Source organism: Pteropus alecto, unplaced genomic scaffold (assembly GCF_000325575.1).
Source record: "Pteropus alecto unplaced genomic scaffold, ASM32557v1 scaffold354, whole genome shotgun sequence".
In the NCBI taxonomy this organism is placed as follows: Eukaryota; Metazoa; Chordata; class Mammalia; order Chiroptera; family Pteropodidae; genus Pteropus; species Pteropus alecto.
The window spans coordinates 631,471-644,299 of NW_006435759.1; the positions used below are offsets into that span (position 1 = coordinate 631,471).

Genomic DNA, 12,829 nt, shown 5'->3' on the forward strand with positions numbered 1-12,829 from the left:
ACCCCCCGCCCCCCATCCCCTGCCGCCAGGGAAGCTGGACACAGATTCGGCCCATGAGACACTCATAAACCAAGACAGACATGGTGAAAGTGTAGTCGCATGAGAGTCAGGACACGTGAAATTGGTGTAGGGCTGACCTTAGCATGGAGAGGGTATAGCATAGAAAGAAGTGATATCATTGGAGAAAATACATGGGGATGGGGACTGGAAAGTTGCTGGTTGCCTCTGGCCAAATCTAGGCACTCTGAAGACTTTTGCAAAGCATGACAAAGAAGTAGGCGGACATCTACATGGAAAAGGATGGGAGCTGACGATCTTCTTGTGGATGTGACTTTGGGTTTTTCCTTCTCCATAGAAACCCAAAGAATGAGAAAATTCTCTAAGACATTCAACTGCCTGTATGAGAACCCTGGATGGATGTGGTCATCCCTTGCTCCTAAGAGACTCTGTAATGCAGATGTGTAGATAGTGTGAGTGGGGATAAAACAAAGTTAACATGCACAAACCAAGGAGTGAAAGGTGGGGTATTTACCGTCCAAGTTAGTGGCATTCTTACAGTCCTCCCTGACACACATCTGGTTTAGATTTCCCATGAAGAGCTGCTGACCAACAAGGGCGAAGATACTTAGGCAAAAAAGAGTCAGGATCATCACGTCAACAAGCTTCTTCACAGAGCGCAGCAAGGCCCCCACGATGACCTTCAGACCTGAGGAGGACAGGGGTAGAGAGAAGCCCTCACTCACACGCACACACCAGACACAGGCAACGGGCAGACACAGAAGAGAGCAACCAGGGCCTCGGAAGCTGTCTGATAGCAGGCTGGAGCTGGAAACTGGCCAGGCCTATGATTCCGATGCCATGAGCTCTAGTTCCAACTCCACGCCCTACGTGTCGTGTGTCATCGAAGTTGTCGACATGTCGAGGACTCAGCCTCCTCATTTGCTGCCCTACGCGCACCACAGAGTTGCTCTGAAGAGCAAATGAGAAGACTTTGAGCAGAAACATGCCACGCAAGGAGTAACTCAATGACAGCTGTGCAGGCACCTCCACAGCTGGGGATCACATGTATGAGTAAGGCCCCCTTAGAAAAGGAGCCAGAGCTATATTCAACATTTAGTAGTCACTACCTATTATGAGGTACTAACCTGGGGGCAAGAAGCTGGAAGGGGGAGCTCTGTATGCACTCAAATAATGAGGATGTCCTAAACGAAAACAATTCAGATTACAAGTAACAATAGGGTGTTTTTCATTCATTCAAGAAATATTTGTTACTGTGTTTATGGCACATTGTTCTGATGCCAAAGTTACAAAATAAGAAGAACATAATCTTGTAGTGTGCTGACAAACATTTAAAATCCGCTGGGGGTGGGGGTGAGGGTGTAGAAAAGTCTTCATTTGTAGCATTTAGAGATTCCCTTGTTTAGAGATTCTCTGTAGTGTAGATTCCTCTTTTCCCTCCATATACCCTTTCTTCCCCAGCTGGTTTCCAACTACCAACATGACGTCCCTGAATGCAGAGCTGGAAAAAGATGTGGACAATCTGCTGGGGAGCCAGAACACGTCAGCCCCAGCACACCGCTGACTCATGGGACCTGCTCTCAACACAGCCGGAGAGAGAAGCAACCAGATGTGCATTGCAATGCACGTGATGGCACTAGGTGATGAAGTTGTAATTGATTAGTGCGAACCATCATTAGTAGACTTCAGAACACAAGGCGGCAGCAGCCCTCAGAGGATGACCTTCCCACAAAGTGTGATGCCACATGGGGACATGGGGAGGAGCCTTGAGGACAAGCTAGGACATTTACTATGTCCCCAATTGCAGCCAAACAAAAAATTACTATAACCTCATCCAAGCCTGTGTTTAATCTATAAGAAGCTTGAGTCTTCTCCAAAGGCAGAAGATTTAGATGAGAGAAGATGGTTGTGATTTGTAAATGACTTTTATATAGTCCCATGAAAGACCGTACCTCACACCCTTATTTTCAAAAAGCATCCAGGGATCTGACGGGTTCATGAGTCAAAATGGAGACAATGTTCACCTGCTTAGAGATGGAGGAGGAGACACTAAAGCTATTGAGTGACTGCCTGAGCGTATATTTTACATGAATGAAAATATGAGGGACTCAGCTCATGCAGGAAGCCCCTAAGTCATCCTGGGAAACCAAGGTCCACCTTGCAATAGAGGAGGAGAAGGAAGAGGGGGGACAAATTCTATATAAGTGTCCTCTGACTAACAGTTTCTCTATCACTATGTAGTTGTTTTTCTGGAGTTTTAAAAAATAACCTACTGCTCTGTTTGAAAAGATCTAAATTGCCTATAGTTTTGATTTTGCAGCTAAGCCATTGATAGAAGAGACTAAAAGGGAAGGGAAAAGGAGAAAGGGGGAAGGACTTCAGGGAGGGAATATTTTTAATAAATACTTTTTTTGTAAAGGAAAGAGGAAGGAAAAAGAAGAGTGTGCCATAATAACCTAACTTCTTATGAACTAGAATTCATATTCGCAACCCTCCTTGGCTTCATCCTGATCTACAGAGCATCTTCCTTACCTGGCTTCCAGGAGACCGACTTTGTCTTCCCTCCTACTTTACTGATGGCCCCTGTTCATCTCCTTTCCTGGTTTCTCCTCTTCTCCCCTCCCCTTTAAGGTGGCAGTGCCCCAGGACTCAGACCTTCATCCTCTTCTATTCTCCATCTATGTTCATTCTCTTGGTGATCTTAGCAGATTTCATGGCTCTCAATATCATTTATAGGCTCATGATTTCCAAAATTACATCTGCTCCCCAGAACTCCAAAATACATAATTGCCTACTTGAAACTTTCCCTTGGATGTCTCACAGTCATCTTGAACAGAACGTGTCCACAGCCAGCCCCTAATTGGACACCAAGATCTGCTCCTCTCACAGCCCTCCCTGTCTCAGTCAATGACAACTTCATTTTTCCAGTCACTCAGGCCCCAAACTGCCACTCTTTTCTTTTGTTCACACCATGTATATAATCAACCTATCAGGAGATCCTACTATTTCCACCTTCAGATTTATTCAGAATCTGACCACTGTCCACCAACACCTCTGTCAATCACCACCTAATCTGAGAATACCACCATCTCTTGCTTAGATTATGGCAGTGGCCTCTTACGTCAGTTTGAGATTTGTTGGGTGAAATGCCTGTGAAGAATAAGGGGGAGGAAGCAGTTGGCAGGGAGAGCCTCAGACTGTGACGCGGGGATGACACCTGGGAAAAGAGAGCCGAAAGGAAGCGAGATTGGACAGGAAGAGCCTCAGACAGTAGTGCCGCTGTGACAGTCTCAACAAGATTGCTGGGGAGGCCCTGAGCCAAAGTCTCCCTACAGAGGAGTCACAGTGTGCCCAACGTGCAGGATAAGTGTGATGCTGGCGTGAACATGAATGCAGTGGTGAATCCAGCGAGGTAGCAGCAGGAACTAGGTCGACTATGCTCTCTGCAGCAGGAGATCTGAGTGGCACATTTCCATGGTGACCACCACACCCCCCTCTCTGCACTTCTTATTTCTACCTTTGCTCCCCCACATTCCATTCTCCATACAACAGCCAGAGTAACCCTTTCAAAACCTGTCAGATATGCAACTCCTCTGCTCGAAGCCCTCGCAATGGCTCCCACTTCTCTCAGAGCAAAGCCCAAATCCTCCCAGTGCTTACGAGCCTCCCTGTCACTTCTATGGTCCCCTCCACTACCTGGCTCTTCACTCTGTCTGCTCCAGCCCCATCTGTATCCTCTCTATCCCTCGGTCTTTGAACTGGCTGTCTCTTATTCTCAGAACACCATTTACCATGTATCTGCTTATGAAACAATATCGCTGCCTTCGAATCTGCTCACAATTCACTCACCTTCACAATAACGCCCATCCTGACCACTCTTGAAAAATGGAACCTGTTTCCCCTAATCCCTGTGACCTCCGGTAGCCTTCACATTATTTACTTCTCCTTTTTATTTTTCCATGGCACATGTCACTTTCTAACATGCCAGATAATTTACTTATTTATTATAGTAATCGCTTAGGGTTTGTCTCCCCACCCCACCCTCACCTAAAATGTAAATTCCATGAGGGCAGGGGTCTTTGTTTGCTCACCGATGTATCCCAAGCACCTAGCACAGTGCATGGACAATACATATTTGTTGAACAATCAAATAAAAAGTAAAAACAGAGTTTGTTTTTGGTTTAAATGACATTTGGAGAAATTTAAATATAAAAGAATATTCGCTCCCACAAAGAACCAATGTTGAAAGTGTAACTTACCTGAAACTACTGAAATTGCTTTCAAAGCTCTGAACACTCGGAAGGTACGTAGGGATGACAGACTGATGTCGCTGAGCCTGATGTTTGGTGAACATGATACAAACCTACGAGACAAAGCACAGGAAAAGCCTGGGCTTGCCGGGTCCTGCAGATGCTCTGCACACCTCCACGATGGTACACGTCAGCACAGTCTGAGCCCTGTGTCCACCAAGGTGGAATCTGAGGCCTCCCCTTCCCAGGCCCACCTTTGCTCTCTCATGCTACGGACCACAGACTGTACAGGAGGCTGTCCTCAGCTAATCTTTATATTTGGACAAAGGTGAGGATTCCTTGAAATAGTCCATGAAGTTGTGGCTACATCCATAGATAATATGAATCAATCAAAACATTTATTGACTGGCTACGAAGTTCCAGGCCCCAGTGCACTTCTCTAAGGTCTCACTATGCAGTCAAGCTCAGAGGGAACCCGGGTGATCTGACTCCAGGGCCCACACTTTTCACCACTGCACTATACCGCCTTTTAATAACCAAGAGCCCCCCACTGTTGAACTTCAAGAGTAAACCTCTGGAATTAATTGCATCTACCTCAAAGGGCTTTTGTGAATATTAAATAGGAAAATATATGCAAGTGCTTAAAATAACAGCTAATAAGTAATAAGTAAATAAGTAATGTTAGGTTTATTATTACTGTGCTAGCAATGGGCCATAGCGCTTCTTATTTTGCTGACTCCATCTCATCATTCAGATACCAAATTGATGTTCTTTTCTTAAGAAAGAACTTCAATTCTCACCTCATGTCATATGAAATATACACAATAATGAACTCGAAATAAACCATGGACTTAACCATAAGAGTCAAAACTATAAAACTTCTAGAAGACAACATGAGAGAAATTCTTAGTGACCCTGCAGTACCTAAAGATTTTGTAGACTCCTTGGTTCCACTTAACACAGCTTGATACATACGCAGCTCCTACCCTAGCACTCACCCTACCAGACTGTAATGGTCATTTTTTTCTGTTCTTGTCTGGACTATGAGCTTCAATAGGGTGAGAACAATGTCTGTTTTTTGTTTGTTTGTTTGTTCGTTTGTTTGTTTTCATTATCACAACCCCTTTCTCTTACGCAGACCCTGGCACATAATAGGCCACTGTTTAGTGAGTGAGTGGCTGAAAGAATGAGAGCATGAGAGAATGAGAGGTGGATTTGTGCACAGAAGCCTCAGGCCAGATGGCTTCGTGGTGCTGTTCAGGGCCAACCGACACTGTACCCAGGGCTCTAGGTATCATTAGGTCACACTTAGCCACTCAAGGGGATTCAGGGACCTGATGTAAGCCATGCGGCTTCTTTCCCACCCCAAAGCTCCAATAAAAAACCTTTAGCATTCTTACGCTGTTGCAATGACAATGGAGTCCAGCCAATTCCATGGATCTCGAAGAAAAGAAAACTCATCCAGAATAAAACCGCTTGCTAATATTTTTATCAAAGCTTCAAAAATATAAATACTAGTGAAGACATACCTACAAAGCAAATCATTCAGAACAAGAAGAAACATGATAAGTGATGTGAAAAGCAACAGGCCCATCTGTCTTATCTAGCCTTGCTGAGGTTTTATCCATTTCGATGTGACGTTTAACATTCTAATCTTCGGCAAACCAGAGTTCAGAAAGCCAAGTTCTGGTACTTAGGCTTTCTGAGAAACAGACCCACAGAGTTTCAGTTTTACAAGATGCAGAGTTCTGGAAATGAATGGTGATGGTGATTGCAGAACTATGTGAATGTACTCGATAGTATTGAACTATACACTTAAAAATGGTTAAGATGGTAAATTTTATGTATATTTTACCACGACTTTTTAAAAAACAATTTCCATTTTCTTCAGAGTCCTTCCTCATGTCTATCCTTTATTTTCCTTTTTCCCCTTCCTCTTCTTCCAAAAAAAAAACCCCAAACACACACACACACAAAACCAAAACACAATACCCTATCTCTCTTGTTATAATCTCAAGCTGACAAAAATGCTGGGTCTTTAAGCAAGTGTGCGTGCACGTGCGCACGCGCGCGCACACACACACACACACACACACACACACACACACACACACACACACAGGTTGCACTTTGGGGACCAAAACAATCAACTCAAACAATTTGTTGGTTCAGAGTAAAAGAAGTGGACCTTTTCTGGTAGAATATCCAGCAACTGTTAGCTCTCAAAGCTAAAGAACTAAGGTCTTAAGAATTGGAAAAATCCAAAGCAGCCAAGTCCAAGAAAGGAAATTGTCATGAGGCTGCTTCAGCCTTTTTCTAAGATGATCACCTTTTAGGTGACAGATGAACACAGCAGGTTAATTAATGTCTGCTCTGAAATCCCACTTTTTAAACTCAGGTATAATTTATAAAGTTCTAGGTATTTGGGGAAAAGGCTGTAATTGCCAATTTGTGGGATTTTACAAGTCTTCATTTAGATCTCAAGCAAAAGAGACAGAAGCTGCTGACTGCCATTTTAGCCTGACCACCTCCCACCGTTCTTTCTTTTTCAGCAGAAGCCTGGCCAATGGTGGGACAGGAACCAAGATGACATCTGATATGAAGTAGAGCCATGCCCACCAGTAGAAAGCAGGGCTTAGGATCTCCATGATGGGGAAACCCCAAACCACGAGGCAAATGAGGCTCTCTGGAGTGTGTTGCTGTCAGTTCAGACATAGTTAGGGTATTAGGCAGAGTTATGGTGGTTTCCAAGCAGGTTAACAGAACACCACCACCTGGTCCTAGGGGACTCCTGCATTCATTCTCTGAGAATTATTAACTTGGAATCAATTTCCCTATTTAAAAGTTTTCTAACAAAAGAACACTGAAGGAACTCTCCCCTCCTGGGCTAACCACTCAATTGCATATCTCCTTTAACGAGGACATTTTCAAAAGCCTTTTCTCAGCCCCACTTTCATGCATCCACCACCAGTCTGAATGCCACCAGAGACAGCAGCAGCTGTCCCCACCTCCTACCCCTACCCCCAGGCTCTCTTCTTCCCTAAAGCCTAGACAAGAGTTTTTTCATATCTCTGCCTTATGGGACTTTTAATAGTGAAAATGACCTTGAGCAAATTAGCTTCCAGTTGGGCCACTGATTCCCATTAATGAGAAGAGAGGACTCATTACATCTTGCCAGAAGTGCTGGGCAGGGCAAACCACTGCTCTAAGAGCAATGCCACCTCCCGGATCTGTTTCCTCCACAGGTCTCACTCTTTTGACCACAAAGGCTTCCAGGAACGCTGCTCAATAAACAATGAGCAGTAGTCCCTGCATTCGCATTAGGTCCTCACTTGGAACAGCCAACTCTCCAAGGGGGAGAGCATTTCCCCAGTGATACTGCCAGGATGGTTTCTATTCCCAGGGGTATCCATGCCCCCCAGCTCCAAGGCACAGCTCCTAAGCTGGCTGGCCTTAACCAGATTCCAGGGCCCACCGAGCAACACAGAGGTCACAACCACTAAAAAATAATGCAAAGAAGCTAAAAAGCTAGTAGAGGATTAGAATGAAATACTAAACATACCTGATTAAAAGAAAAGAAGACAGGAAAGGGGTAACAACAAACAGAAAAGCCAAGGAACAACAACAACGACAACAACAGATGAGCTCAATAGAAAACTAGTAGAAAAACAGCAGACCTAAATTCAAGCATATGCAAAATCACATTAAATGCAAGTGAACTTAACATTCCATCAAAAGGCAAAAGACTGGATTGACAGGCTTCATAAAAAAACAAAAAACAACTATATGCTCTTTACCAGAGATACACTAAAAATACAAAAAACACAAAAGGATTGAGAGTAAAGGAATGGAAAAAGATATACCACACAAACAATGAGCAAAAGAAAGCTGAAGTAGCTACATTAACATCACACAAAACAAATACTGAAAGGAGTATTACTAGAGACAAAGGATATTTCATGATGATAAAAGAATGCATACACCAGGAAGATCATAAATGTTCATGTGCCTAATAATAGTGCCGCAAAATACATGAAGCAAAATTTGACAAAAAGAAAGGGAGAATGGACAAATCCACAATCACAGGTGGAGATTGCAAGCCTCTCTTCAGTAATTTGTACCAATAGAAGTACCAATAGAAGCAGAAAAGGTATAACAGTTCTAAACGACACTATCAACCATCCTAACCTAACCAACCATTTACAGAATATCATACCAAACAATGGCAGAATCCAATTCTTTTTCAAGTGCACATGAAACATTCCCCAAGGTAGACCATAAAACAAGTTTCTCTTGTTTCAAAAGATTAAAATCTTACAGACTATATTCTCTAACCACAATAGAATTCAATTGGAAATCGATAACAATAAGACAACTAGGAAAACATGAAATATTTGGAAATTAAAAAATACACTTCTAAATAACCCAAGGGACAAAGAAGAAATCATGAGGAAAAAAAGGGGAATATTTTGAACTGAAAAGTAGTAAAAACACAATGTATCAAAATTCGTGTCATGCAGCTAAAGCAATGCTTAGATGGAAATTTATAACTTAATACAATTGTACCAGAAAAGAAGAAAGATCTAAAACCAACTATTTAAGTTTCTACCTTAAGAAGCCAGAAATAGAAGAGCAAATGAAAGTCAAAATAAATTGAAGGAGGAAATTAATAAAGACTGAAACTTTCACATATTGCCAGCAGGAAGATAAAACAATGCAGCCACTTTGGACAAGTTTGGCAGTTTCTTACAAAGTTACTCATACATACTTATCATAAGATTCAGCAATTCCATAAGTAAGTATTTATCCAAGGAAAATGAAAACATGTCCACACACACACAAAAAAAAGACTTTAATACAGAAATGTTCTTAACCACTTTATCTTTAATAGCCAAAAAAGCTGGAAACAACCCAAATGTTCATCAACAGAATGAGAAAACAAATTGTGGTATACTCATACAATGAAATACACAACTCAGCAAAAAAAAAGGAAAAAAAGCTAGTTATACAAATAACAACATGAATGCATCTCAAAACATTACACTAAGTGGAAGAAGCCAGGCACAAAAGTATGGTATCATACATACCATTTGATTCCATTTATATGAAATTCTAGGAAAGGTAAAACTAGTTTAGAGAGACAGAAAGCAGATCAGTATGGGCCTGGGGTTGAGAGTGACGGGCAAGGGACTGTAAAGTGCCATGAGGAAACGTTTGGGGGTCATGAGAATGTTCTGTATGTTGATTGTGGTGATCTCTATCACTTAATTAAATATGATAGATATAAATGGTTTCATATTATTTATTTAATTTATTATACAATGTATTCCTGAAAGACTAAAGCAGTAAATATGTTAAATCAGAAAACAAAAAGAGAATATTTATCAAAACACAGAAATTTCTGAGCTAAAAAAATCAACTTGTATGACTGAATAACCAATTAAAAGTACAAAAAGTTAATATTTTAATTATACAAAGAACGCATTCAAATTGACCAGGAAAAAAAAAAACAAAAATGATACATGGGCAAAGATGGGAATACACAATTTACAAACTAAAATTAAAAAATTCAACCCATATGGAAATTAAGGAAATACAAGTATTTTTAACTCCATAAAGTAAAGAAAAAAAAGGTAATGCTATCAAGAATATAGTACAACTGGTTATCAGAATATATTGCTGATGGCAGATTGCTACAAACTTTGTAAAATTTTTTATTAATTATATTTTTAAAAGCATTAAAACGTACCTTTTGATCCAGTAAACCCATTTCTAAGACTCTATCCTAAGAAAATAATTTTTTTAAAGTAGCTTTACCAAAAAGATGCTCATTGCAATGCTATTTATAGTAGTAAAATACTAGAATAATTAAGTAACTTATGGTTTATTCATCTGACAAAATAATATGTAGCCATTAAAACTGATTCCTACAAAGCTTATGTAAGCATAAAGAAAACCACTTAAAGCTGACATAAAATTTGTACGTGTACTGTTCATTACCAATGTAATTTAGAAAGATCTTTAAAGACACTCTTAAAAATATATATACAAAACCAAAACTGATTCTGCCAGCATTTGTGTTGGGGGAGTAGGGATTATGGGTGACTTTTCTTTTCTCTATATATCTAAACTCTGGTGTAGTTATAATTCTTTTAGGTATATTTGCTGAAAAACTCAGGACAGACACTTACTCAGCACGGTCGGTCTCTATACTACTATTGTTCTTCCCACCACGAGCTGCAGCCATGAACATGCAGTTGATGATGACAGTGCAAATGATGAACATGCTGAATAATGTGACCAGCATCCGTTAAGGCAGGTACATTGCAGGACGGCATGCAGCCTAAGACGGGGATTTTTATTTAAGCGATTTAGTAGAGGAGTGCACCCTGGAGTTGGAAAAAGGGAAAAAAAAAAGGAGGAGGCCAGCAAGGCTGGGTTCTCAGTGGAGTGTGAGCCCGAGCCCATAGGGAGCACCGGAGTACAAATTATATTGCAGAGCTGCCCCGCCTGGAAGCAAAGAACCACCTTTTGTGAGTCTCAGACAGTTGGACATGTGGAAGGCCTCTGCTAGTGCTGTGTGGTGTGAGCAGGGCCTGGCCCCTGCTCTGGGATCCTGGGGCCTCGAAGCTGCCAAGTGAAAGGCAGGTGATGTTTCAGTGAGGTAGGTGGTTTGGAAGTGGTAGAGTGGAAGGGCATTGCTGAGCTTTGGGGGCAGCCAGGAGGCGCTAAAAAAATGAGCTATTTCTACTCAACAAACATGGGAACACCCTGGGGCTCTGCTCGTGCACTTTTCCCATGACCTGGACTTAGTAAAATATGCAACAAAAGGATATGAATGCACCGAGATTCTAATGGCTAAACTTCGGATTGAATTGAAAGGCCCAAAAATGAATAAGGCGCGCTTGGCACTGAAGCGATAGATTGTTCTCTTTTTGTTCAACACCATAAATGTCTGCAAAAGAACAAACACAATGGGAATTACATGTAGTGATTAAACAATATTCATCATGAGTTCATTTAGAGAAAATTCAGTGGGACCATTGGAGAGCTGTCACTCTGAAGTCTGAAGTACCTTCTGACCAGCCAACACAGTGACTCTGGAAACCAACAGATGTCCCCGTGTGGCCCGGGTCTCACTCAGAGCCCCAAGATAAGTGTAGAGCTGTGGATTGTTCACTCAGTAGAATACTATGGAGGCCCAGAGATGGAGCACAATGGGCCCTGCAAATAAAAAAATAGGGGTGAAGAGTAATAATTGGAGAAACAAAGCTCTTTATATTGTACTCCATGGTATGTATTTACGCAGGCAAGAACTAGAAGAGAACTTGAAAAGATGAAAATGAATTGAACAGTCACATTCAGCAGCTTATTTTAAATTATTTTGATTACTAACGAAAACTTCGTAATGAATCTTAGAATAGTCAGGGACCTAGAGAGTCCATATAGTTATGCTTCAGCAGTTCTACATGATATAGTCTGCCAATCAATTCTAACTTTGAGGATCTTCAATAAAAAGTCATCAAAGTTTCCAGACCTGCTCTCTCTCCAGTTCCCCCCATGGACATAGGGGCAAATCTGCCTATGGTTCTCAGCTGGCAGAAGAAGCCCTACAGAAGGCATCTGGAAAGACATGTGGGTGTTTCTGCTTGCTTGTCACAATGACTGGAGGCTCTACTGGCTTTCGTGGGTAAGTCCATAGATGCCAAAACCAGGACAGACCTGCCAAATGCTGCACTGTCCCCTACCAAGTGCTCAGTCGGGCCCCATTGAAGAACACTGAACTTGTGCCCGCTTCCTCCTAGCACATCTTCCTGGGCTCTGGGAAGGAAGCAGGCCCTGGACAACAGTTTTCACTCACAGGCTTCTAACTTTCACCCCAGATCTCCCTTTTTCCATTGAAGTTTAATAGAGCTGTCTTTTTCTGTGTCCTTAAGGCTGTTAGCTACAAAAGCCTTCACAGAACAAGGGTCATTCCTGTCTCCCTGGGTCACTGTTCCTTTCAGATTTGCAAAAAGTACTACTTGACATGCAATCTGGCATGTTCTCAGACAGGAAAGATAGGCCTTGTCATCAAGGTCCAAGATAGCAGGCCTTGTCACCAAGGTCCAAGTACCAGGACTTCAGCCACTGCCAACCATCACCCTTCACTCACTGAGTCGCTGGAGCTGACTCGTATCTGCTGACCACTAGGCTGCAGGGACACATGTAGGCTAGGATATTTTCTGCTGCTTCCATAACAAAATGAAATGGGCCACAGGGTTCTTTAAAAACCATGAGCTCAGGAGCCTGAGACCCACCTTGGGGATTCTGTGCCCTTTCTTTGGATAGAAAGACAATTTTAGGGCACAGAGTAAACCTTTCCTTGAGGCAGGTCACTCCAAATTAACAGGTGGCATTAAATGGCTCTGTTTCTGTGCCCTTTGATTTTGATATTTTATTCATGTCTCCTCTGACTGCTTTAAAATTTTCAACTAATAGTGTTGTTAACAACACTTGCCAGGGTTTTAATGATTAAAATGATAGGTACCAGCTCCTTCTGTCTGCTTGCTGACACATTT

At 42.0% G+C, this 12,829-nt stretch overlaps 1 protein-coding gene across 1 annotated transcript in view; it reads right to left on the reverse strand.

Moving 5' to 3' along the window:
- SCN11A (sodium voltage-gated channel alpha subunit 11) overlaps positions 1-12,829 on the reverse strand; it is a 65,595-nt gene that overhangs the window by 50,835 nt on the left and 1,931 nt on the right. The window contains exons 2-6 of the mRNA XM_006910789.1: positions 11,105-11,223; positions 10,460-10,564; positions 5,669-5,797; positions 4,278-4,381; positions 533-706 (exon numbers count right to left, since the gene is read on the reverse strand). Of these exons, the coding sequence (XP_006910851.1) occupies positions 533-706; positions 4,278-4,381; positions 5,669-5,797; positions 10,460-10,564; positions 11,105-11,223 (631 nt within the window). The remainder of the gene's footprint in view (positions 1-532; positions 707-4,277; positions 4,382-5,668; positions 5,798-10,459; positions 10,565-11,104; positions 11,224-12,829) is intronic.